Source organism: Dipodomys merriami, unplaced genomic scaffold (genome assembly GCF_024711535.1).
Source record: "Dipodomys merriami isolate MVZ:Mamm:240054 unplaced genomic scaffold, mDipMer1.0.p SCAF_534, whole genome shotgun sequence".
NCBI lineage: Eukaryota > Metazoa > Chordata > Mammalia > Rodentia > Heteromyidae > Dipodomys > Dipodomys merriami.
In genome coordinates, this window is record NW_027206107.1 from 727780 (window position 1) to 754605 (window position 26826).

Genomic DNA, 26826 nt, shown 5'->3' on the forward strand with positions numbered 1-26826 from the left:
AGGCAGGAAGCACGTGGCTTCGCTTCCCGGGGCTGGGCCAGCAGTCTTCGGAATTCCGTCTGGGCACAGCTCTAAAAGGTAATCTGGGAGCCCTGGGGTCCATGGGGCTTCCCTGCCTGCAATAGTTAAGAGGTTGGGGTCACACAGGCCTACTTAGCCAGTTTGGAAACTAGAAACTAGAACTTAGGCAGTTTGAGGGAGAAAGCAATGGAGTAAAGGGATAGTACAAAGGTCCTGAGGTAGAAATGTTTCTGCATATTTGAGGGATAGTGCCTTGTGTGGCTGGAGCAGAGTTGTCATCGCAGATAGAGTGAGGCCTTACACAGCCCCTTTGGCTGTGGTGAGGAGTCTGGGAGGATGAGGGAAGGCTGTTTCAATGGCTCTGACAGGTGAGCCCAGGTAGAGGTGCCAGCAGTTGTCAAACAAGGCTCTATTTTAAGTCTTTATCCTTTGTTTCCACATCCTTGAAGACCTATCATTTCTGCTTCTCAGGTCACAAGGTTGGCCCTTCCTGGATCCTACCCTGAAGTCTGCCAATTCTAGCCCCGTGCTGGGACTGGGCCAACTGGAGCCCAGGGCAGATATCAGGGAGAGAAGCAAGACTGGTCCAAGTGGGGTGCAGTGGCTTAAGCCCATAATCCTAGCTATGTGGGAGGCAGAGCTGGGGGTGGGATCATGGTTCAAAGCCAGCCTGGAAATAAAAGTTCACAAAAGTCCTTTTCTCTCCCCCATCATTTCCAGTGATCCCCAGCGGCAGGGGAACCACAAGTAGCAGGATCACAGCCCAGCCCTTCCTGGGCATAAAAAGTCAGATGTTCCTTCCAAAAAGTAACCAAGACCAAAAGATCTGGAGGCCTGACTCAGGTGGTAGAGTATCTGCCTAGCAAGAGTGAGACCTGAGTTCAATTCTGAGTGCCACAAAAAAAAAAAGGACTGTTCCAGGGCTAAACCAGGCATCTACCAAACAGCACATGATGGCTTGGCTGGGCTGTGGAAGCAAGTGGTATTACTTCCTGGTTCTGTGTCTCCCTGCCTATGTCCAGGCTCAGCTTCACATCTATGGAATGGGCCAATCATGAGAACCACGGCCTGAGGTTGCGAGGATGAACTGTGACTTAAAACTGTGAATTTAAAGAGCTTGCAGCAGGGCCTGAGACATAGCTGGGTACGGAAATAGCAGCTGCTGCTGTTTTATTGGCTTGTATTATATATATGACTTGTTGAGAGCCGAGGTTTGCATCCTTGCTCGGTCCCTTCCAACTGTGTCACTGGAGACAAATTCTTAAGTCTGGGCCTCTGCTTCCCCACTTGAAATATGCTAGCGGTAGTTTCTGCTTCATTGTTACAGAGCCATTCAGTGAGGTGGTGCCTGAGGGAGGGGCTGAAAACAAGGCCTGGCTGTGTCACTGCTGCCACACCTTGTCTTTGTGCTGTTGTCCATCCTGAGTCTCCATTAGAACCTGTCAGAGCCCCCAGACCCACATGGACAAGCCACAGTGCACACAGGCACAGCAATGGGGCCCCTCCCTCCTGCCTCTGGTTTCCAGCTCTTACGTAAGCCACAAACCCTTTTCTTCTAGATTTACTTCTTTAAGATATAAAACATAGCTGGGCACCAGTGGCTCATGCCTATAATCCTAGCTACTCAGGACCCTGAGAGGTGAGGATCACAGTTCAAAGCCATCCCGGGCAGGAAAGGCCGTGAGACTCCTATCTCCAATTAACCACCAGAAAAATGGAAGTGGCGCTGTGGCTCAAGTGGTAGAGTGCTAACCTTGAGCTGAAGAGCTGAGGGACAGCACCCAGGCCCCACAACTAACCAAAAAACAAAAACAAAAAAAAGATATACAACATAATCACATGGCCTCTGGTTGAAGGTGGGTGGAGGGCAGAGCAGGACACTACCTCTCCTGTACCCTAGTCCTGTCTGAGCCCCTAGCAGAGCTTCAAGCCCTGAAACACACCATCTCCCTCAGAGCTGCAGCTGGGAGAACAGGGCCAGAGCCCTGGGCTGAGCACTTAATTGTGTGATCTATAGGACAGGTATTGTTGCTGGCTCGTTTCTCAGAGGAGGAAACCATCCCTGAGGATGAGGGATGACCCAGAAGCCATTAATGCTAGTTGGAGCTGGGCTTGAGACCTGGCTAAGCAGACATCAGAGTCCATGTCCTCATCAACCTTGCCATTAGTCGATTCTGAGGCCCAGGGAGATCCCAAGTACATGAAGGAACATTCTCACTGGTCACTGCAGATGGGGGTGAAGACTCCATCTGGGAAGCACACCTGGCACCTGCCATGGCACTCATGATCTGTGAGGTGTGAGAGGGAGCACCCCTCAGGCTGAGATGGCCCTCGTGTCCTGGGGAATAACTGTCAAGGCCCTGCTTTGCTAGAAGAGCCTAAAGACAGGTGGTCATGACAGTGCTAGCCACAAGAAACAAAACCCCAGCTCAACTAGAAGAAATGTATGTCTTACTTCTACTTTACTTTTAATCAGTAAATGATAATTGTGTATGTTAGAATCCTCTGTCTCTCGGGCTGGGAAGGTGGCTCAGTGGTAGAGCACTTGCCTTGCATGCATGAGGCCCTGGGTTCGATTCCTCAGCACCACATAAGCAAAAAAGAAAAAAGCCGGAAGTGGCGCTGTGGCTCAAGTGGTAGAGCACTAGCTTTGAGCTGAAGAGCTGAGGGACAGTGCCCAGGCCCAGAGTTCAGGCCCCATGACCAGACCCAGGGAAAAAAAAAAAAAAAAAAGAATCCTCTGTCTCTCAATGCCTTTTAAAATTTTCATCTTAGAGTTTAACTTCCAGGTGTGTTTGTTTTGTTTTTTAGGTATAAATGTCTTCGTATTTATCCTACTTGGGGAGTGTTGAGCTTCATAGATGAGTAAACTAATATGGGGGGGTTTTTTTGGAGGGGGGGAGTTTAGGTTAGCCAGATTTAAGACTTCTTCAACCATTATTTCTCCAGCCCCTTGTTCTCCTCCCCTTTGTAAAACGCATGTTTAAGTCTTGGTGTACCCTTGATGCTATCCCAAAAGTTCTGCTCTGGAAGAACTGCCGTATCCATCAAGCCAGGGAAGGTGGGCAGGCAGCCCTAGGCCAAAATGCCACAAGTTCTCTCTGCTCTTACCCACAAAGCAGTGGGTTTTCATGACTCAAGTGGTAGGGTACCACCCTGTGAATGAGAGCTCAAGGCCCTGAGTTCAATCTCCAATCCTGGAACCCTCCACCCTCCCCCTGCCAAAAAAAAAAAAAATCAAATATTTGTATCCTTCTCATAAGTGAACTTTCTTTTCCTTTGTCTTTGCAGTGACATGGGCTCCAGGGCTGGCTACCCTGCTCAGGTTTACAAAACAGCCAGTGCAGAGACACCTCGGGCCTCTCAGCTGGCTCAGTCCAGCCCCTTCCAGCTCTCCACCTCTGTCCCCAAGTCCTTCTTCTCCAAGCAGCCTGTGCGTAATAAGCATCCAACAGGGTGGAAGAGAACGGACGAGCCCCCACCACGGCCACTCCCTTTTACTGACCCCAAAAAGTAAGTGCCTGTGTGCGGTGTAGCCCCGAGTCTCTGATACAATAGGACGATCATGCCTGACTCTCACTGAAAAGATGACTGTGGGGATCCACAAACTGAGGATACAGCTGTGAGCAAGAAGACAAAGGCCCCTGGCTTTGGGGAGCTGGCACGGGCTGGGGTGATAGGAAGTAAAGTAGGAGTACCTGGCGAGTGGATGAGGAAATTCAGGCAGGAAAGCACTGATGGCTCACACCTGAGATCTGAGATCTGGTCTGAAGCCAGTCTGGGCAGGAAAGTCCATGAAAACCTAATCTCCAAAAAAGCAGCAAATGGTTCTGTGGCTCAAGTGATAGAGTGATGGCTTGAGCAAAAAAAAAAAAAAAAGCTCAGGGACAGCATCCAGGTCCTGAGTTCAAGTCCCAAGGCCAACACAAAAAGAAAGGAAGAAAGAAATTCAGGCTGAGGAAGAACACATGCAAAGACCCTGAGGCAGGAGCACATATCTGCTGTGGATGGAGGGTCTGTGTGGCTTCAGCCGTGTGGATGAGGAGGGTGATGGGATGTGAGGTGACAGCAGCAACAGGGACCGACCACGGAAGAGCTTGGGAGCTGTAGTTAAGGGCTTTGGCATCTGCTCTAAGTGCCACTGAGCCACTAGATGGTATGGAACAGGCCAGACATGGCCTGAATTGTTTACTTACAGCATCCCTGTCACTACATACAGAGCAACCCACAAGGAGCCCTGAATTGCTGCTGTCCAGATGTAGGGGAAGGGGGAGAGGGGATGGACCTGGGATAATGTCTGAAGCCAGCACCCAGGCCTTTCCGACAGGGTAGTATAGTAGGAGAGAAATGGAGGACAGATACTCAACTGAGCTGAGGGGCACGGCATGGGCATGGGGGGCTCTGGACATGCCAGACCAAAGGCAAAGGAAGAGGGACTTGGAGCCCAGCAGAGAGGGATTGAAGTGGACAAAGCGGAGCCAGGAAACGAGGCTGACATGGCACTGCCAGCAAAAGGAGCCCAGGGTAGAAGCCATAAGAGACCAGGAGGTTGGATTGGACGAGCCTGAGAACTAAGTACAAGATCAAGCCTTGAAGGTCACCTGAGGTGTCAGAAAGGCTGAACTGAGCACCTCATTTGAGGCGTTTTGCTACAGAGCAAAGAGAGGAGAGGGTAGGACTAGGGTAGGACTGGAGTGGGGCTCAGTGGTGGAGTGCTGGCCCAGCATTCACAAGGACCCTGGGTTCCAACCCCAACACTTTTTTTTTTTTTCTTGATCCACTCATCTACTGAGGGACATCTGGGTTGGTTCCATATCTTAGCTATGGTAAATAATGCTGCAATAAACATAGTCATGCTGGTAGCTTTAGTGTGGTCTTGTTTGTAAACATTTGGGTAAATGCCCAAAAGTGGGATTGCTGGGTCATAGAGGAGCTCTATGTGGAGTCTTTTGAGGAACCTCCATACTGCTTTCCAAAGTGGTTGAACAAGTTTACACTCCCACCAACAATGCAGTAGGGTTCCTTTCTGTCGGCATCCCATCCAGCATCTGTTGTTATTAGAGTTCTTGATTTTAGCCATTCTAACTGTGGTGAGGTGGTATCTCAATGTTGTTTTGATTTGCATTTCTTTTATGGCTAGGGATGTTGAGCATTTCTTCATGTGTCTATTGGCCATCCTTTCCTCTTTAGAGAAGTTTCTCTTTAAGTCTTTAGCCCACTTATTTATTGGGCAGTTGTTTCTTTGAGGATTTGTTGTTGGGGGATTTAATTTTTTGAGTTCCAGGTATATTTTAGATATGAGACCCTTGTCCTTTGTATCAACCCCAACACTTTTACAAAAACAAGAAAGAAAGAAAAAGAAAGGATCTGGAGTTTTCACTTGGGGAATGTGATCTCACTCATATTAAGCACTTACCACATACCAGGCCCAGTTCTAAGATCTCCATGAATTACTTCAGCTCTGGGGAGTTGATCCTTTCCCCATTTTACAGATGAGGCAACTGAGGTCCAGGGTCACACAACTGGCCAGGAGTCAGCCCAGGAAGCCAGACCCAAGGCTCATGTGCTGTTGGATGGGACACTGCCCTCCTAACATCTTTATGAGCTGGATGGGCTCAAACTTGTGATGACAGAGCGTAGAGGGGGAGTGATGGCAGGGGACATCCAGGCCCCTGGAGGTGTGGACAGGCAAGCTATGTGTCCACACTGGGAGCCTAGGTCAGGTGCCTTGCTGACAGCCAGAGGGGATTCCGAAAACTCCATGCACTCCCTGCTTCTATCCTTCAGTGGCTCCCCTTCTCTCCACTCAGAGCCCTGTCTGCCAGCCAGACTGCTCTACTCACTTTGAAGGCCCAAGCAATCCCACAGAAAGGATCTTGTTCTTACCCATTTCCAGACCAAGAAAGGAGTGCCTTGACCAGGATCAGGGGGTTGTGGCCTGGCCTGTAATGGCCAGTACTGGCTCCAGGCTCCCTTCTGATTCTGAGACCTCTCCTTGAACCCCAGTCCACCCTGCACCACAGGCTATCCCCACATGTCCAGCAGCTCCTCCCAGCAGTCTTCTCAGGACAGTCTGTCTGCTGCCTGGGTTATGGCCTTGGCTGAATGTGCTTGCCAGCCTCATTGGCACAAGCCCCAGCTCAACCAGGCCCATCCGTGCTAATTAGCTTAATTAATGGGGCCCGAGGGAGCCACCCCAGTTGGAGGCCAGAGCTCCTAGTCATCTGGGATCCAGCCCAGCCACATCTGACCTGCTCGATGCCTTCCACTAATGCCAGCCTTCTCTTCACTTTTCTACAACATGGCAGAACCCAAACTTGGACAACAGGCACATCAGCTATTAGGCATGTGCAGGGCTGTAGAACAGAACCTTGAGGATTTTTTTAACATGTGTTTATGTTTTGAAAGATAAAACACAAGGTAGAAACTAAAATAGTACAGAAGGATTTGCAGCAGCAACAACAAAAATAAGCCCCCCTCCTTTCCCTGGCCCACAGACTCTACTCACAAGTGCCATTATTTCCTTCCTTCTGCATCTTCCCAGATGTGTGCCAAACATGACCAAGTGCATGTGATCATATGTGTCTCTTGCTCCCCTTTTTCATAGATCAAGAGAATCACTTCCTGCCTACTCACTTCCCCACTTGCTCTTCTCCACATGGGAAAGTGGTTTCATTCTTGTTAATGGCTATGGAGAAGCCCCTTTACACACACCTCCCACCAGGTTACAGGTTTGGGCAATTGGAGAAACCAGAGATCTGGAGACAAAAAAAAAAGAACAGACATCATGTAAGCCCAGTTTGCAGTGCAAGGGGTACCAGGACTTTAGACATGCCTGGCAGGCATGCTACTACTGAGACATGTTGCACTGAAAGAACATGGGGAGAAAGTAGTTACAGGACTGCATGACTAAGAACCAGGCTGGGAGGGAGCAACAAAAGATTGAGTGGTCAGGGGAGGCCCCCAAGGAGGTAATATTTCAACTCAGTGCAGGGATAAGAAGTTGCCAGCCACAAGCAGTAGCTAGAAGGTCACTCTAGACAATCATCTGTGCAAAGATCCTGAGGCAGAAATGTGCCTGTCGTGTTTCAAGAATGACAGGAGGGAAGAGAGGAGTTTGAGGACTTCATGGGCTATGAAGAGGATGTTTTTAGGAGAATCCTGTACATGTCCACTTTTGCTGAGTCTGGTAAAAACTCCAGTGTAGTAAACTAAATTGAGTAGGTTTTCTAAAAATGGTTTGGCACTATACATAACTGCCCTTTTTTTTTTTTTCATGAGGTATGCCTCAGGAGGGCCTTCTCCCTTTTTTTTTTTTTTTTTTTGGTGGTGGTGGTGATCATTGTTATCATCTTTGTCATGGGGCTTGAACTCAGGGCCTGGGCACTCTCCCTGAGCTTTTTACCCAAGGCTAATGCACTACCACTTTGAGCCACAGCGCCACTTCTGGTTTTCTGGTGGTTAATTGCAGATAAGAGTCTCACAGACTTTCCTACTTGAGCTGGCTTTGAACTGCAGTCCTCAGTTCTCAGCCTCCTGAGTAGCTAAGATTACAGGTATGAGCCAAGGGCGCCCAGCAGCCTCCTCCCTCTGAGCATCATGCATCATCCATGCCTCTCCAGAGGCTGTTGTTTTTGTTGTGCCATGGTGGGCTTCACCTTTCTGTGTGGGAAGCTCCTGTGCAGGAGAAGGGTTCCTGTGGGCCTTTGTGAGGAAGATGCAACCAGTGCTGCTGAAGTTCTCAGAGGGGCTTTTTACCCCTTTTCTCAGGAGGAGAGTTGCCCTGCACTTCTCTGCAGGGACACATGCTAAGGCCAGGTCTGCTACCTCTCCAGGCAGTAGGGCTTTGCTCAGGGAATTCTGGAAAATGCCAAATTGAAAGAAGGGGGTGGGGAGGCCTCTTCTGCTTCTTAAGTGTGTGTGCATTGTTGCTCTTTCTGTCTCTTGCTCCCTCTCTACTTCTTGCCCTCTGATCATAAGCTTTTAATTTGCCCAGAGAATATGCTTCCCTAACAGGGACAGAGCCAGCTCGCCCTCTGCCTGCAGTTCTGACCTGGGGAGAAATAAGACTGGACAGAAAACAACCTGCGCCTCTCTGCCTCCCTTTGTTAAAATCCCAAGGCAAGCAGCTGGGAGAGAGAAAGGAAATTCAGACTTCAAAACCCTCTGGAGCCCAAGACATCTTGTTTCTTCTCTAGGCTCAAAGACTCTTTCTTTCTAGATTTACAGAATGATGAAGGTCAGGTGCCAGCCTTTTTTAAAACCAGTTCTCATTGTTACAAGACATGATTAGGATAAAATGAGTTCAGTTTGGAAGGATATTAGAGAGAATGTGAAGATCTCATTTTTTCCACCTCCTAATATGACTGCTGCTTCCTGAAGAGAATCACTGCTCTCCATTTCTTCCAGAAATCTTTTTCTGCATACAAGAGCATGTTTTTTAATCAGCTGTGAACATGCTCCATGTACCAAATATAGTTTGTTCATTCCATCTGGGATATAAATATGGTCATCAAAGCTGGGCATGGTAGTACATACTTGTAATCCTTGCCCTGGGAAGGCTGAATCAAGAGGATGTCCTAGACTATATAGGAAAACTCTGTCTCAGAATAAGGGATTGGGGGCTGGGAAGGTGGCTCAGTGGTAGAGCGCTTGCCTTGCAAGCCTGAGGCCCTGGGTTCGATTCCTTAGCACCATATAAGCAAAACGAAAAAAAGCCGGAAGTGGCGCTGTGGCTCAAGTGGTAGAGCGCCAGCCTTGAGCTGAAGAGCTGAGGGACAGTGCCCAGGCCCAGAGTTCAAGCCCCACAACCGGACCCAAAAAAAAAAAAAAAAAAAAATAGGGGATTGGAAGTAGAACAGGATCAGTACTTGAAACAGGAAGTTTTTCAGGGGAATTAAACCATGTGCCTGTTCAATTCCAGGCTGAGATTAGAGGTCTGAAGAAAGGATGAGATCCATGTAAACAGGAACCTCAAGCTTTAGAGAATATTAAAGGAAAATTTCAGACCCTTCTACAATCCAGTTTCAACTTGTTTCTGTCATTTTCATTTCCCCAATAAAATAGCTTTTTAATTGTGGGGAAAAAAATAGTAAAGCATGAGCCAGGCACCAGTGGCTCACACCTATAATCCAATCTATTCAGGAGGTTGAGATTTGAGGAAGCCAGCCAGGGCAGGAAAGTTTGTGAGACTTATCTCTAATTAATTACAGAAAAAGCCAGAAATGGAGCTATGGCTCAAGTGGTAGAATGCTAGCCTTGAGCAAAAGGAGCTCAGGGACAGCACCCAGGCCCAGAGTTCAAGCCCCAGGACTGACAAAATAAATAAATAAATAATAAAGCATGAACATGGCAGTCAAGCTTTTTAGTGGCACCTGTAGGCTCTGTAGCCCTGTGGCCTTGTTATGAGTCCTTCACCTACAGGCTATGTGACTTAGGACAAGTGGCTTAACTCCTCTGTGCCTGAAATGGGAGGTAGATAGTGCTTAGCACATGCAGCTGTGGTGAGGATCACCTTGTTCTAGAAGCAGAGACAGCTATAGGCCACAGTAGCTGCTGGGAGAAAGTGGGCCAGTGCAACCCCCACGTGCCATAGTGTCTCCCTCTCAGTGGGGCTGATGGTTTCTAGCAAGTAGCTGACAGTGCTGAGAGGGTCTGGTAAGGCCCTGCCCCTGCCATTGTTGAGTACGACCATGGCAGGGGCCTCAAGCCAACCTGGCCAGGAGACAAGCTAGGACCCCAGGACACTGCTGTGAGCCAGGCAGGGACCAAGGCTGAGCCACTGAGAGGGAGGGAGGAAGAGAGGGAAAAAGGAAGGGAAGGAAGGAGGTGGAGACCTCCTGGCCTGGGTCTGCTTTTGGCCAAATGCTTGGCAGCCGCCCCCACAGAGCAGGGGCAGAGATGAGCTTCAGACCCGGGTCCATTGGGCCAGCAGTGGCTTGGTGACCAGTAGATCACTGGGTATGCTAGAAAGCCCTGTAGGGAGAGCGGAGAGCACTGTGGGTTGGCTCTGCTGGAACAGGAGGCCCAGCAGAAAAGCTGAAATGGAGCTGGGTACTGGTGGCTCACACCTGTAATCCTAGCTACTCAGGAGTCTGAGATCTGAGGCTCACAGTTCAGAGCCAACCTGGGCAGGAAAGTTTGTAAGACTCTTACCTCCAATGAACCACCAGAAAACTGGAAGTGGTGCTGTGGCTCAAGTGGTAGCGTGCTAGCTGAAGAGCTCAAGTCAACACCCAGGCTTCAAGTTCAAACCCCAAGACTGACAAAAACAATTCCAGGCTGGTAGCCCCTCTTCAAGGGCTCTATGCCTAGTATCTACCCTTCCAAGAAATCCCTGTGAGCCGGGCATCAGTGGCTCATGCTTGTAATCCTAGCTACTCAGGAGGCTGAGATGTGAGGATCGCAGTTCAAAACTAGCCCAGGCAGGAAAGTCCCTGAGACTATCTGCAGCAAACAACTCAGAAAACTGGAAGTGGTGCTGTGGCTTAAGTGGTTGAGCACTAGCCTTGAACTGAAGAGCTAAGGAACAGCACCCAGACTCAGAGTTCAAGTCCCACAACCAACAACAACAACAAAAAAAATCCCTGTGGTTTATGGGCTTGGTTACCCTGTGTGGCAGGTTAGGAAAGCAAAGCCGTAAGGTCCCAGAGCACCCAGGCCACAGGTCTACCTGCAACCCAGGCCTGCCTAATTGCACTCAGCCTGGGACCCCAGCCTGTGATGCAATCTCCCAGCCTAGACAGCCTCACTCCTCACTCCCAGCAAAGGCCTGTTTCCCTCCCATCAGCCAGGAACATCCTTCCTTCCAGTGGCCGTCCCTGTACCCTGCTTTATTTGGACTATTTCCCTCCCTCACATGGGGGTTCCCTCCACTCATTGGCTCAGTGTGATGCCCTTCTAGATGTGGGCTCAGTGACCCAGCCCCCCTGGAGCAGCCTGGCCAGAGGAGGTACCCATAGCAGACCACGTGGCTTTGCTGCCATTTTTGGCCAGGTGAAGTAGAGGAGGCACAGGCAGTTGAGGGCAGCGGCTCGAAGCTTCCTCACCCGGCACTGTCATTCTAGGCAGGTAGACACCAACACAAAAAACGTCTTCGGGCAGCCACGGTTGAGAGCATCCCTGCGAGACCTGCGGTCCCCGCGAAAGAACTACAAGTCCACCATCGAGGACGACCTAAAGAAACTCATCATCATGGACAACCTGGGGCCAGAGCAAGAGCGGGATGCAGGGGTGAGTGGCGTGTGGCCAGCTGGCCCAGACAGGGAGGAAGGCAGTGTCCCCACAGTTACCCGAGCCTCTCTTGGCGTGTCCACTGGTGAGGCCTGAGTGAAGCTAGCCTGGGCAGGCTCTATGGAGCCCAGGAAGGAAATGGTTCCTCAAGAAGAGGGGAGGCAGGGCTAGGAAGGTGGTTCAGTGGTAGAGCGCTTGCCTCGTATGCATGAGGCCCTGGGTTCAATTCCTCAGCACCACATAAGCAGAAAAAAGCCAGAAGTGGTGCTGTGACTCAAGTGGTAGGGCTCTAGCCTTGAGCTGAAGAGCTAAGTGACAGCAGCCAGGCCCAGAGTTCAGGCCCCACTTCCCCCCCACCCACACACACACACCAGGGGAGGCTACAACAGTAGACACCAAATGCCTTCAGCCAGCTCTTGTCCCTCTGCCTCCTTGTATTGGTTGACTACACTCTCAGGCAGGTGCTGTCTGAATGGGGACCAAAACAGACCTTAGCTGTCAGCTGTGTATGGTGGTACATGCCTGCAATCCCTCAAGGGGCTGAGACAGGAGGATCGCAAACTACAGGCCAATCTGGGCTGCGTAGCAAGAACCTAACTCAAGCGGGAGATGGTGAGAAGGAGATATCCATCTCCCCCAGGATACAGTACTACCAGCCCAAGGCATTAAAGACAGAGGATACACTGACATCAGTAGTGCCCACCAGAGCCCTAGCCTGACTCTCCTGGATCTGCCCTCTGGCCATTGCCTGGAGCTGGAGAGTGTCACTGGCCTATGCAAGCCAAGGGGCCCCCAAGGAAAAACAGGGCAGAAATGGATGCTGGGTGAGTAACAAGCCCCATGAGCCCAGATGTGCCACCCCCTCATCCTACCCCTGTCTTGGCAGCAGTCCCCCCAGAAGGGCCTACAGCGGACCCTGTCAGATGAGAGTCTATGCAGCGGGCGTCGGGAACCCAGTTTTGCCAGCCCTTCCAGCCTGGAGCCAGGCCTGCCCAGTGACGTGCTCTTCACCAGCACCTGCTCCTTCCCCTCCAGCACGCTGCCTGCCCGCCGCCAGCACCAGCACCCCCACCCGCCTGGCGGAGGAGGCCCCAGCACCATCCCAGAGAAGAAATGTGAGCCTGAGACCTGGGGCAGGGAAGCAGGGCAGCCCCACCGTGAGATCATCTGAGAGCTGAAACTGAGTGCACCCAAGCTTCAGGGGGCTGGATGGTTGGGCCACATTTCAGGGCATGTGTGATTATGACATAGCCACCCCTTTATTGATCTAGCAACTAGTTTGTGAGCATGCCCGTGAGTGGTGCTCTGGCATACCATCCCCCTCAAAAAGCCTGAGGAGGCCAGGCACCCATGGCTTACGCCTGTAATCCTAGCTACCCAAGAAGCTGAGATCTGAGGATCACGGTTCAAAGCCAGCCTGGGCAGGACAGTCTGTGAGACTCTTATCTCCAGTTAACCTCCAGAAAACCAGAAGTGGTGCTGTGGCTCAAGTGGTAGAGCATTCGCCTTGAGCTGAAGAGCTGAAGGACAGCGCCCCGGCCCAGAGTTCAAGCCCCATGATGGAAGGTGGGGGTGGAAAGCCTGAGGAGCTAGCAATGCCTTCTGGACTCTCTCATGCCCTGCCCTCATCCCAGGGGCTCTCAAGCCAGGAGGCAGCGCATGCACAAGTCCACACTGTACCCCAGGCGGCTGTTATATTGTTAATGTGCCCACCTGATTGACAAGTGGCTCTGTGGCAGTTATGAGGTGTTGCTTGGCCTTTTGGGGATGTTAAGTATAGTGCACAGCAGCTGCACTATTGCTCCCTAAAATCCAGACATACCTTCAGTTTAGATGTGCTCTTTCCCAAGGGTCTTGGCTTAGGAGTCCGAGGCCATTTCAGCTAGATGGATTCCCTATATCTCTGTACCCCATGGGAGACGGGATGAAGGAGATGCTGGGGTTCATTCCCTCCTTGCCCTTTCTGAGGGCCTCCTCCATGTTCCTTAATCTTTCAAGCCAAGTGTGGTGGCACATGTCTGTAATCCTACCTATGAAGGAGGTTTCTACCAACTGAGTTTATATGTTCAACCCTCCCGCCTCATGCTCAGCCACCTCCCTGTCTGCTCATCCCCATCCAGCTGCCATCTCTGCCTCGGAGCTCTCACTAGCTGATGGGCGGGAGCGGCCGCTGCGGCGCCTTGACCCCGGAATGATGCCACTGCCCGACACAGCTGCTGGCCTTGAATGGTCCAGCCTGGTAAATGCAGCAAAGGCCTATGAAGGTAGGTGCCCTCCTCCTAGCCTTGCCTGAGGATCGATGGAGGGCCTGTGGCTTTGCTGGAGAGGATACATCCATTTTCCACACTTGGGCTACATAGAAATTTGGGTGGACATTTTTGGGCTGATGGGTGACTGGCTTCCTCCAGATTACCACTCTGCTATTTTCAAGAGCCTTACTCTTTCTTTCCATAATGGCTGCTAGGCTCTGGACATTACATCCCATTCCAGCCACAGGAGAGATAAAAACCTACCTTCTGCCGGGTGCTGGTGGCTCACGCCTGTAATCCTAGCTACTCAGGAGGCTGAGATCTGAGGATCGTGGTTCAAAGCCAGCCCTGGCAGGAGAGACCGTGAGACTCCTATCTCCAATAAACCACCAGAAAACCGGAAGTGGCGCTGTAGCTCAAGTGGTAGAGCACTCACCTTGAGCTGAAGAGCTGAGGGACAGCGCCCAGGCCCAGAGTTCAAGCCCCACGACCGACCAAAAAAAAAAAAAAACCTACCTTCTCTTCTCTTTAAGAGCACTTCCCAAAGGCTCCCACTTTCTGCACTCACTTCCTCTTGGCCTGATCTCCCATGCCCATCTTTGGCTGTAGGGCATGGGGAGAATGAGGCCATGTGCCCAGCTGAAATGGAGTCACCCTGGCTTCCATCCTTAGCTCTGCAAGGGAAAAAAAGAAAGAAAGAAAATGGGGAAAAAAAGAAATTGGGGATTTGTTATTTAGGAAAAAAGAAAAAGCATCATGAGGACAGCTGCTACTTGCCTAGCAAGAGCAATGCCCTGGGTCCCATCCCCAGACTGCATATCAAGGGAAACACACACACACACACACACACACACACACACACAGAGTGGGTCCCATCCCCAGACTGCATATCAAGGGAAACACACACACACACACACACACACACACACACACACACACACACACACACACACACACACACACACACACACACACACACACACACACACACACACACACACACACACACACACACACACACACACACACACACACACACGATCCTAACTACTCAGGAAACTGAGATCTGAGGATCTAATGTTTGAAGCCAGCCTAGGCAGAAGAATCTATAAGACTCTCATAACCAAGTAACCAGCAAAAAGGCTAAACTAGAGACATTATTCAAGTGGTAGAACACCAGCCATGAGTGAAAAGTACTAGGAAGAATGCAAAGCCATGAGTAAAAATCCCCACACTGCCACAAAAATGCTATGTGCTGGTAACTAATGCCTATAATCCTAACTACTCAAGGCTGAGATCTGAGAATTGCTGTTCAGAGCCAGCAGGAGCAGATAAATCCTCAAGACGCCTATCTCCAATTAACCAACAAACAGCCAGAAATGGAACTATAACTCAAGTGGTAGAACACTATCCTTGAATAAAAAAGCCAAATGAGAGCTAGAGGCCCAGAGTTCAAATCCTAGTACTGGCACCAAAATATAAGTTAATAAATAAATAAAGTGGTGGAGGTTGGGAGTTTGTAGAGAAATGCTGGGGCCCCTCCCATCACACCCACAAGGACTCAGCCCCGCTGTCTTCTGTCTTTCCGGCAGTGCAAAGAGCTGTCTCGCTTTTCTCTCTAAATGACCCAGCCCTGAGCCCGGACATCCCACCTGCACACAGTCCTGTCCACAGCCACTTGAGCCTGGAGCGGGGACCCTCAACCCCTAGGACCACCCCTACCATGAGGTGAGTTTGTGTGGGCATACCCAGGACTGGGACACCCAGGCCCCTAGCAGCAGCAGGTCTGTACAATAAGAGAGGAACATGGTGCCGGGGTAGAGGGAGTAGCTGCTGCAGGACAGGCACTCCTCCATTGCCTGGTTGAGAGTTCCCTTTAGCTGACAGGCTGGAATAGTCATTAATGCTGTGCCCATCGTGTACTAAAATCAGCAAGGACCAAAATAGACTGTGCCCTGCCCTCTACAATAGCGCCTTCTATTGGGATGACTCTTGTGTGAAGACTCTATACCCCCAGACTCTCAGCTCTACCTCCTGTCTGTCTCTCTCTACTTCTTGGTCTCCTCCTCCATGCACGTACACACACACACTCCTCCTCCATGCACGTACGTACACACACGTACACACACACGTACACACACACACACACACACACACACACACACACACCAGCCATGCTTTTCACATCCTGACTGCTACAACTGTTGCATGAGCTGTTTGGCTTCATCTGTGAAATTTGATGACTCGGGTCAAGCCCTGTCCCTGGGGAGGACAGAGGGACAGACATTCCTCTGGGTCATCTCACACAGGGCTCTTCACATTTATTTCATTTCTTTCTGGCTCAGCCACTATTGTGCACTTGCTCCCACAGGCTGCACCGTGTGTGTGTGTGTGTGTGTGCGCGCGCGCGCGCATGCGTGCATGTGTGTGCGTGCACGCACACATACACACACACATGTGCATGCATACATGTGTGTGATGATCAGTGCACACTGCAGGGTGGGCAGGACAAGCCTTTTCTGGGGGTCAGGACTGGGGAGGGAGGAACAGAAGGGCCTAGGCATTTTGCTACTGCCTCACCAGAACAGCCAGAGGAGCATTCATACCCAGAACCCAGGCACGGAGTTCTGGCCTCAGATGCCACCTCTGCCAGCATATGTGGGGACTGTGTTCCCTGCCATAGTCTGAATTTCATCCTCTATCCCATGGTAGCCCCATAGCAACCCAAAGCCCAGGAGGATGGTCCTTGTGGACTCTGATACAGTGCTGCTATTGCTAGTCCTGCCCACAGCACCCCTTTTTGTCCAGTTGTCTGCTGTGTGCCTCCTGGGCTTAGAATGGGGCCTGAGACACGGAGGACTCAGGAAAGAGGTGCTCCCCAAAGCCCAAACCTACCAATACATACCACAGATGGCCTCGGTGAAGAGCTTGACCCCGAGATGGCTGCCCTGGCTCCCCCAGAGCCATTCTCCAGCAAGGCAGGGATTCACCAGAGTCTCAGGAACCAGAAGGCCTGTACCCCGTGTCCCTCCCAGCTATGGGCCAAGAGTCCTCCCCCGGACCTGGCAAGCCTCAGCTTGCCTTGTTGCCCTGTCTTTGCAGTGAGGAGCCACCCTTGGATCTGACTGGCAAGGTGTACCAGCTGGAAGTGATGCTGAAGCAACTGCACACAGACCTCCAGAAGGTGAGGCCTCCCCTGCACATGCCTCTGCCTCACTTCCCAGACATGAGGGCAGCACCTGTCCCCGCCCTACTCTTGTGCTCCCCATGTCCTTAGTAGTAAAGAGTGAAAAAGAGCCATCCTCAGGGCTAGGAAGCACACAAAGAAACTCAGACATTCTTGGGGAGCTAACACATTGGCCCAGTCTTTGGACAAACAATTGGATAGTATCTATCAAAAACATAATCCTGAGCTGGGAAGGTGGCTCAGTGGTAGAGTTCTTGCTTTGCATGCATGAGGCCCACCACATAAGCAGAAAAAGCCGGAAGTGGCGCTGTGGCTCAAAGGGTAGAATGCTGAAGAGCTAAGGGACAGTGCCCAGGCCCAAAGTTCAGGTACCATGACCGACCAAAAAAAAAAAAACAAACATAATCCTAAACTGGGTGCCAGTGGGGCTCACACTGGCTGCACAGGAAGCTGACATCTGAGGGTCTTGATTTGAAACCAGCCCAGGCAGAAAAGACCATGAGACTCTTTTTTTTTTTTTTTTTTTGGGGGGGGGGTCCAGTCGTGGGGCCTGAACTCTGGGCCTGAGCGCTGTCCCTCAGCTCTTCAGCTCAAGGCTAGCGCTCTACCACTTGAGCCACAGCGCCACTTCCGGCTTTTTTCTTTTTGCTTATGTGGTGCTGAGGAATCGAACCCAGGGCCTCAGGCATGCAAGGCAAGCACTCTACCACTGAGCCACCTTCCCAGCCCCGACCATGAGACTTATCTCCACTGAACCACCAAAAAAATGTCAGAAGTAGAGCTGTGGCTCAAGTGGTAAGTGCAAGCCTTAAGCAAAAAAGCTCAGGGACAACACCTAGTCCCTGAGTTCAAGCCCCAAAACTGGCACCAAAAAAAAAAATTTAAGAGGCCAGCCTGAACCACTACATACATAGTGAGACCCCCACTCCAAAAAAAAAAAAAAATCTGGGCTGGGAAGGTGGCTCAGGGGTAGAGTGCTTGCCTTGCATGCATGAGGCCCTGGGTTCGATTCCTCAGCACCACATAAACAGAAAAAGCCAGAAGTGGCACTGTGGCTCAAGCGGTAGAGCGCTCACCTTGAGCTGAAGAGCTGAGGGACAGCGCCTAGGCCCAGAGTTCAGGTCCACGACCGGCAAAAAAAAAAAAAAAAAAAAAAAAAATCTAAGCGGGGTGCCAGTGGCTCACACCTATAATCTTACCTATTCAGGAGGCTGAGATCTGAGGATCACAGTTCAAAGCCAGCCCTGCCAGGAAAGTCCATGATACTCATCTCCAGTTAACCACCAGAAAACTGGAAGTAGTATTGTGGCTCAAGTAGTAGAGCGCTAGCCTTGACCTAAAGAGCTGAGGGATAGCACCCAGGCCCAGAGTTCAAGACCGACCAAAAAAAAATCTAAATAGGCCTCTGTTCTAAGACTTTTACATAGGGGACCTCGGGACCCTTCTGCATGACCCATGTCAGAATTGAGGGATGAGACCTAGTGACATGAAGTAACTTTAGTCACTCAGTTATGGAAACAGAACTGAGATTTGAATCCAGAGAGGCCTTGGCTGTCCCAGGCCCAGCCCGAGCAAGGCTACCAGGCCAGTGTGTCTGACGCCACCCTCCCACTGTCACAGGAGAAGCAGGACAAGGTGGTACTGCAGTCAGAGGTGGCCAGCCTTCGGCAGAACAACCAGCGGCTGCAGGAGGAGTCGCAGGCCGCCAGCGAGCAGCTTCGCAAGTTTGCTGAGCTCTTCAGTAGGGAAAAGGAACTCTGAGACAGCCGGGGAGGTCCTGCACCACGAACACCCTCATCCAGCCATGATGCCTCCCCTGCAGGCTGGGCCCAGGCTCCTGACTCCTCTCTCCCTCTCTGGGCTCCTGGTTGCAGGTGGAGGGGTCACCCAGCCAGAGAGCCCTGGCACCTGCCAGCCCATAGCCCTCTGCAGGGACTTGGGAACCAGGGCTGGTAGAAACCAGCTCTGCTCCTGTCTCAGGGCCCTCTGAGCTGCCCCCCATCTCCCCCCCACCCCACCCCGTGGGCCTGTGGGCCATCAGTCCTCTTCCTTGTCCTTGGACCCAGCTGCTGGAGCTCTTGGACGGCGGGAGGGACAAGGGATGCTCCCTGCATGAGAAATACAGTGGGACACCAAATGAGCCCCCTTCATTCCCCACACCCCAGAGAGGTCACAGCCCAGGGCTCCTTCGTCCCCAGTGTGCTAGCTCCCACCAGCATGGACACCATCATCTTCCCCTGACCCTTTCACAAAGCAGCCAGGAGCACTTTTCATAGAGTTTAAATTATTTTCCTGGGGCCCCCAGATAAAGAGAGGAGACCCAGTATCCAGAGTCCACCAAGAGAAAAACTCTTCTTTGTACAATCAAGACTGTTTGTACTATCTTTTCCTTACAGCTCCTCCCAGCAGAGGCCATAGTGCCTGGGCCTGGGCTGCAGGCCTTTTCTCTCCTACCCATACCCAGCCCTGACCAGCTCAGGGCTCAGAAGGCACCCATGGAGCCTTGGGCCAGGCTGAGGAAAAGCAGCCTTGTCTCCTGTCTGCTCTCATTTTCCTTTGCAAGGCTCCAGGGCCAGTCTTGCAGCCCCCCAGCGGGCGCCACCCAGACACATTCACTGTGCTCCCCGGGGAGCACTCCCAGTGCAACCCCCAGAGATGCTAGTTCTCAAAAGGCAATAAGGGGCAGCTCCGTGTGGTACTACGCTGTTCACCCAAGAAACATGAGCTTCTTTTTTTTTTTCCTTCTTTAAAAAAAAAAAACAAAAACAAAAAAATATATTATATATATATTTATTTTTTCATGTAGAGTTGTGCCAGAATGAGTCTGGATGGCCACGGTCTGTGGACTCCCCCCCAACCTCAAGCTGAGAATTGAAGCATGTACCGCTACCGCCACCCCCCTGGAGATGGGGAGCAGTGGGAGGTGGGGAGCAGTGGGAGGTGGAGGAGTTGGCAGCCCAGAGCCAATGCCAGGCAGCCAGGCCCACCTCTGAAAACCAGGCCTTCTCTTTGAGGAAGAGCCTCTTGACAGACTTGCACCCCAAGACAGAGAAGCAGGGCAGGGCCGGAATAAAGGGTACCCATGGTTGGCCAGAGGGGTGGTATCTAGAGCAAAACCTCAGTTCCAACATTGCCAGTGGTGGTAGGAGACCAGGCAGCTGCCCAGCCATCCTCAGCCATGGCCAACTACTGTGACGTCTCCTCCCCTCTCCCCTAGGACCCTCCCTTACTCTGCCTCCACCCCTTTCCTCAGACAAACCTGGAGCCTTTTGCTTTCTCTTTTTTTTTTTTAAGCTGTCTCCTCATCTTCAGATCATTCTAATCATTTTGGGGACGTAATCATGTACATTGACAAGTGTAAATTATGATTTTTTTTGCTTATATTTTCTGTTTTTTTTAATTTCTGCAAAACCAGTTATTTAATTTGAGGTTGGTGTTATATCCATTGGCTGAAGATAGGCTTTTTTTTTTTTTCCACGTTGATTTGTTTCATTTGGATTTTTTTAATTCATTGTCTCTTTTTTTTTTTTTTCTTTCCATCTCTGTCTTGAGATTTTTCTGGCATGTTTCTGGAGGTTTCAAAGGAAAATAAATGTTTCATAGAAATGGCTTGTGTGTTCCCTCGCTGGGTGGCTGCCTGGACAGCACACACTTTCCTAAGAACTGACTCGTCAGCCTCACAAACTTTTTCTTGGAACCCAAATTACAGAAATCTGACCCTGCACATATAAAATGTCCTTAAATTCAAGTGAGCAAGATTCTCCTAAGTCCTATACCTAGGAGAGGTGGGAGCCAGACCCACATACAAAGAAAGAAATGCTGGTTTTAGAGTAGGTCAGCTTTTTTTAAAATCAGGGTTTTCTCTGGGCACTGGTAGCTCACACCTATAATCCTAGCTACTCAGGAGGCGGAGATCTGAAGATTGTAGTTCAAAGCCAACCCAGGCAGGAAAGACCATGAGACTGTTATCTCCAATTAACCACCAAAAAAAAACCAAACACTGGAAGTGCTGTGGCTCAAGTGGTAGACTGCCAGCCTGGAGGAAGGATAGCACTCAGGCCCTGAGTTCAAGCTCCAGGACCTGTATGTGTGCACACAGAGAGCTCAGGGATTGTACAGAATGTTTGGTGGGTCCACAAGTCCTGAAGCTTAAGCTCTTGGAGCCTCAGCTAGTGCCTGGCCACACTCCTCATTACCAGGTTTATTTGCATGTCCTGTCCCACCCACAAGGGGTTATGTGCATCCTCTACCTCTTCGGTCTTTTGGTGGGCTGTGGCTGGTGGTGCGAGTCTCTGCCAGCCGTCCAGTGTGGCTAGGAGCGGAAGCTGCCCCTGCCCCAGGCTAGTGGGAGGCACAGTGCCCACTCAAGAGAGTGGCTGGAGATGGTGATACTCCTGTGATGGGGAAGGGGACAGCTGTTTGGGCTAAGTCCAGCTCTGTACCTGCCCATGTGGGCATCAGGCAAACCTCTCCTCACCCCAACCCCCCCCAAAAAAAAACAAGCACTGCATCCAGAAGAGACTCAGCTATTCCCATAGCTCAACATTCTAGAGCCATCCATTCTTTTCTCCAGTCCTGGAGGCCCCATCCTCAAGCTTGCCCTTCCCCCAACCAACAGAGGCAAAGGGAGGGGGGACGGGAAGGGAACCTGGGAACAAACTGTTCTCACATCCTCTCCTGGCGCCTGAGACACACCAGCAACTCCCAACACCCCAACACACACACACACACACACACATTCCCTTTGCACACGCCAGCCCCTGATCTGGCCTACCTTCCCTTCATCTTGCCCCAGTTTTCCTGGCCCAGCTTGGGCCCTCCCCCCCATTCAGCCTCCACACGTCTGACTGGCACTCGGCAGATTTTTCTGTTCCCCTAGATTCTTTGTGTCATCCCTCCCCAAATGTCCATGTGTCCCTCATTTGATTAGTTTGTCCCAGAATTTGCCTGTCCCTGGATCCTAATCATCTCCCCACATGGGCCTCCCTCATTCCTTCTCTCTCTCTCTCTCTCTCTCTCTCTCTCTCTCTCTCTCTCTCTCTCTCTCTCTCTCTCTCTCTCTCTCTCCCCCCCTCCCTCCCTCTCCTGTCTCCCCCTCTCTCTCCTCTCTCTCTCCTGGACCCTCTCTCCGAACCCCTATTGATTTCCTCCTCTTTGGTCTCATAGTGGCTGCACTTTTTATTACTGTTATTTCCTCTCCTGCTCCATCTCCACCTCTGTTCCTTTCCTCTCTTCTGACTCTTATCCCCAGGAATGCCTGCCTGGGGTTCTCTTCATCTATTTCTTGCCTGCTCTGCCCTTTGCTTATCCTCGCAGTAAATTTGTGATTCTTGCCATCCTTGCTCCTGATCTGTGTTCTGATTCTCCCTCATACTAACCCTAGCTCCCACCTCCCAATATATATCCAAATCACAGTCTCTCCTAAAGTCCGTATCTAGATGCTTCCTCCTGCCCTCCTCTCCTCTGCCATCTTTCTCTCCACTCTTCCCCTACCACTGTTTGAAGTCCTGGGTGCCGCCTCCAAACACCCCTGCTCCCACCCCAGCAAGGAAGAGGCCACCAGATCCCTCTCTTTCCATCCCTCCCTTCCCCCAGTCTTCCCTCCCAACTCCCTATGCCTCCGCTGCAGCTGCAGCAGTCCGTTGCCAGGGCAACCACAGCTGGCTGGGCGGGAGCCCCCTCCACCCCATCCCCCTCTTCTTTCCTGCTAGTCCAGAGAAGCTGGGACAAAGCCAGAGGGAGGCGTGGTACCAGGGCCTGGAGGAGGTGGTGGTCCACCCAGTGCCCAGTTGCTACTCCAAGGAGGCCCTGGCTCCCCTTCTTGGTTACACCCCAAATCAGGCTGGAGGAGGAGACAATCATAGGCAGAGGGGTCAGGCCCAGTTTAATACACAGAACAAGTTAATTCACAGCAGAGGCAGGCAATAAAGGAGACTTGTTTACAAAGGGAGGGGGGTGCTGCTGGATTGGGGGGAGATTCCCCCAGCACCTCCCCCTCCCCCACTTGTAGTCTCAACTTCCCTTTTTTTTTTTAAACCCGAACAACGAACACACACAACCACAAGAAACAACCACACCCCCTCACTACCTCCAAAATGGCCGGCGAGGGTGGTAGGGGGGCAGCCCAGCCTGGCCAGGTGGGAAGGGGGCTGGGAAGGAGGAAAAATTGAGTCCATTGTAGAGAGTCTGTGCTTCTAATTCCAGCGGGCGGGTGCTGGCTGGCAGGGGCCCCTCCGGACTCCCCGGCCACTCACCGCCCGCCTGGCAGGCACCTGGTGGGCATAGGGGAGGGCTGTCGGGGAGGGGCAGGAAGAGTTCAAAACCATGGTTCACATCATGCAGTATCCATATGGGCACCGGGAGGGGGGTGAGGGGTGGACACTGCCCACTGGGCATGAGGGGGGAACGGTGCCCACCTCAGATGGAGAGGTGGAACAGCTGCAACTCCAGAATTGGGGCGGGGGTGGGGAGTGCCAGGCAGGAAGCTGGCAGAGTCAGGTGCCCAGCAGATGCTCAGCCATACCCCCTCTACCTCTACCCAGCCGGGCCTTATAGGACTCTTTGTATATATTAATTTCTTTTTTTTTTTTAACTTTTTGTCTTTTTCTTTAGAAAAAGGCTCTGTCCATGCCCCAGGTTGGCATCCACTACCCCCCTGTGCCCGCCTAGAGGCGGGGTATGGCTTTGAGGGGAGTGGAAGCCCCTGGTGCCCATTTGCCAAGGGATGGGGAAGGGAAGGAGGGCACGAGGGAGAGGGGCAGTGCTGGGCCCCAGCCTGCAGGGCTAACATTCCACCTGCAGAGGGGATGGCAGCCCTGCCCTCTCTAGGCTTCGCCCTCCTCCTGCTGCTGGGTATAAAGGTGGAAAAGAGGAGCTCTGATAGGCAGAGGGCAAGCACCACCCGGAGGGGTCCAGGTCCAGGTCCAGGTCCAGGAGAAGCAGAGCCAGGCCTAGGTGAGGGTGATGTAGGCAGAGGCCTTTTCTTTCAAGTGCCGCAGGCAGAGGTGGCAACTCCAACTCCCTGAGAGGGTGGCCAGAGGATGGAATCAGGCCCATGTCCACCCAGCAGCGTGCATGGCTTCTGCCACCAGGAAGCCAACTTCCCAGCGCCCCATCCCCCACAGGCGTCCACCTCATCCCTCACCTTCTGGGGGCTCCGCCATGGGGGGACTCAGGCAGTACATGTGGTAACCCCGATCACAGTCGTCACAAAACAGCAGCTGGTCCTGGGGGGTGAGACCCACCCAGCTGGCACCCTGGGGGCATGGGCACCAGAAACCGGGGTGGGGGGCTGGGGAAGGGGCCTGGTCCCAAGGGTGCTGGGCCGGGGGGTGGGGGGGCACTCTGAAAAGGTCTGCATTATGGCCTCTGCCTGATCAGCAGACATCCATGTCACTCTGTAACTCTGGAATGCTATGTGACACTAAGGGCCTGGTACTAGCTCTGGAGTTGTGGACATGGGTTAGAATCCCGGCTCTACCCCTTTCTCAGACAGCCCATTCTCCCTCTCTGAGCTCCTTTCTTCTATGCAGTGGAAATGAGAGCAAGGCAGCAATCCATAGATCTGGTAGGGTAGTGTCAGGGGGAGGAGCAAAATAGTGCCAGACTCCAGTAATGGACACTAATAACAGTAAGTCTCCGCATTACTGCTGGTTGCCTGGGGCTGGGGGGGGGGGGGGGAGGACTCCTGGTGGGACTGGCAGGGAGGGAGGCTGGGGATGTCCCAGGGAGGCAGGGCGGACACTCACGTCATTCTCCGAGGTGCCACATAGGCTGCAGGACTTGCACTCAATACACTGCCAGCGGTAGGTCCGCACAGCAGCTGTCATGTTCACCGTGAACTGTAAACACGAGGGGTGTCCTGGGGGCCGAGAGACAGGGATGTGGTTGGGGGGGAGGAAATCATCCTGCCTCTGGTGGCTACTTGACCCCCCCTAGGGAAGAAGCAGCCTCACCCCTACACAAGACGCCCAGCAGGCAAGCAGCTATACCTTGGCCATCACAGTCTCCTAGCCAGACGCCATGGCAACCACACTTTGCTCCCCAGAATGCTATGGCAACCACATTCCATTACCCACAGTGCTGTGGCAACCACGTCTTACCACCCACAACACCGGGGCAACCACAGTCCGTTAACCACGGGGCTGAGGCAGCCACATTCCATTACCCACCACGGAATATGGCCAAATGCGCCTGTTAACCACAGTCACGTGGCAACCGCCTTCTCCCAGCCACAATGCCATGGCAACCGCCTTGCACAACAGGGGTCCCCACACCTTGATTCCACAAGATGCCCCAGCAATGAAACTGTTCCTAACAATACTCATAATACCAATTGGTTAGGCATCTCAGTACCCCAGGGCAGACACCTGCAGCTATAGCCATGGTGCCTGACACCAGAGCCACCACTCCTGCCATCCACACTCAGTGTCCATTGTGCCTGCCCTCATCATCATCACCCACAGGGCCTGATACCCACACCACCCACAGGGCCTGATACCCACACCCACAGTCGCTGCCCACAGCTATCATCCATGATGCCCAACACCCACCAACACTGCCACAGTACTTGACACCCTCAGCTCCTGCCCACAGATCTGACACTTCTGGCCATCCCCTAAGGTAGCCAACCCCACAGCTGCTGCCTGAGTGCCTTAACAACTACAATTTCATTTTATCTAACTGCCACAAGAAGCAGACCTCACAACCCAGGATACCACAACCGTCACAAATTTCTTACCGTGCTGAAGCCACCACCATGAGAAATGGCATTCCATTTGGCAAATAAGGACCCACCCAGGCAGTCGCAATCCATCACTCCCAGAGCTCAGTCTCCTACCCACAATGCCTCTGCCATCTTCTCACTACTGTCCATGCCGCGATTAGCATGGGTCACTACGTACAATGGCACAATGGCCATGTCCCACCATTCCCAGAGCCCACTGGGATTCCTACAGTGCTCAGCAGCTGAACCATGGGGGCCTTGGTTCCCCACACACAACCTCCCCATCCTCCAAGCCTGGACTCCTGGCCCTCTTCTCCACCTCCAATGGGGGTATCACCTGATCGGCCACAGTCTGCACAAGAGATGAGGTCCTCGGGACACCCCGTCTTCTTGGAGCCACCCAGGCAGAAGTCACAGTAGCCATTAGGGATGACAGTGCCGTCAGGTGCCTTCTTGGCTGAAAGACAGTGGGCAGGGGTGGGCACAGGGCAGGAGGACCACCCAGTCAAGGGCTGCTGAAGTAGGAGTGGAAAGAAGCATCCCTACCTGTGTGCTTCCTTTGTGCCTCGGGGACCCAGGCCAATTCTTTGTAAAACTCTGGGGGTGGGGGACAGAGAGAGGGGCTCTCACCAGAGGCAAGGCTCCAACTCCCTGCCCCTCCCACCCCCAGCCTTGGCCCTGGGGCTGGGCTATTATTAGTCCGAGCACCAGGAGAAGGTGGAAAGAGTAGCTATCCTGACCTGTGATCAGTAACAAAAAAAAAAAGGAGTTGGGGAGGGGGCGTCATTCTCATGAGGACCACCAGCTCTTAGTACAATTGATTATGTTCTCTTTTATTATACAAAAATGTGACAAGCAGTACGGGCTGAGGAAGAGCAGCCTAGCCTCTGCCTCACAACTCTACCTATCTGCCGGGCAGCAACCCCTAGCTAAGCCCCGCCCAGGTAAAATTCTGCAGATGTTTCTGGCCAAGACCTAGTATGGAGAGAAGCTCAGAGCACAGAGGTGCCCGGATATGTGGTGGGCCTGGTCTGAGGACGCTGCCCTCTGCCTCCAAGAGATGGACGGGAGTCAGCTCCCCTCCCCCATCACTCAGCTGGCATGGTGTGGGCTGAACACAGGTGGGTGCCAAGGGCTCCTGGGCCACCAACCCGACCCTTCAGCCCCTTAGCCAAAAGCACAGCAGAAAAGGGAGAAAGGGAGGCTCAGCGAGGGAGGGGAGTCATCTATCACCCCCTCCCCAAGCTCTAATTGAAACAATAAATCAGACCCAGAAATATTACGCCCGGGCCAGGAGCGAGGGAAGAGATGGTTGGTTGCCATGGCAACCCCAGAGCCAGCATCCCTATGGTCGGTGGGGGAGGGAACCTCTGAGCTGGAGATTTTCCAGAAATGTCTAATGTGCCCCCACC

At 52.2% G+C, this 26826-nt stretch overlaps 2 protein-coding genes across 7 annotated transcripts in view; one reads left to right on the forward strand and one right to left on the reverse strand.

Annotated features, from left to right (window-relative positions):
- Nucleotides 1–20300, forward strand: part of LOC138811552 (signal-induced proliferation-associated 1-like protein 3) — a 159468-nt gene extending 139168 nt beyond the window's left edge. For 4 of the 6 annotated variants that reach the window (XM_069999315.1, XM_069999314.1, XM_069999316.1 and 1 more), the window contains 7 exons: nt 3313–3534; nt 11088–11253; nt 12140–12368; nt 13374–13517; nt 15095–15230; nt 16605–16686; nt 18310–20299. In XM_069999315.1, coding sequence (XP_069855416.1) covers nt 3313–3534; nt 11088–11253; nt 12140–12368; nt 13374–13517; nt 15095–15230; nt 16605–16686; nt 18310–18450 — 1120 coding nt within the window. In that variant the 3' untranslated portion in view covers nt 18451–20299. Of the gene's footprint in view, nt 1–3312; nt 3535–11087; nt 11254–12139; nt 12369–13373; nt 13518–15094; nt 15231–16604; nt 16687–18309 lie in introns of all 6 variants that reach the window. The other 2 variants (XM_069999320.1, XM_069999319.1) reach the window with 2 other exon arrangements.
- A 2250-nt stretch (nt 20301–22550) lies between these two features.
- On the reverse strand, nt 22551–26039 carry LOC138811561 (zinc finger protein neuro-d4-like; the record flags this gene model as incomplete). Its single annotated transcript, XM_069999327.1, has 5 exons — nt 22551–23710; nt 23834–23915; nt 24438–24550; nt 25752–25871; nt 25961–26039. Coding segments are annotated over 5 exons (465 nt in total), but the record flags the coding sequence as incomplete, so codon positions are not given.
- Between the last annotated feature and the right edge of the window lie 787 nt (nt 26040–26826).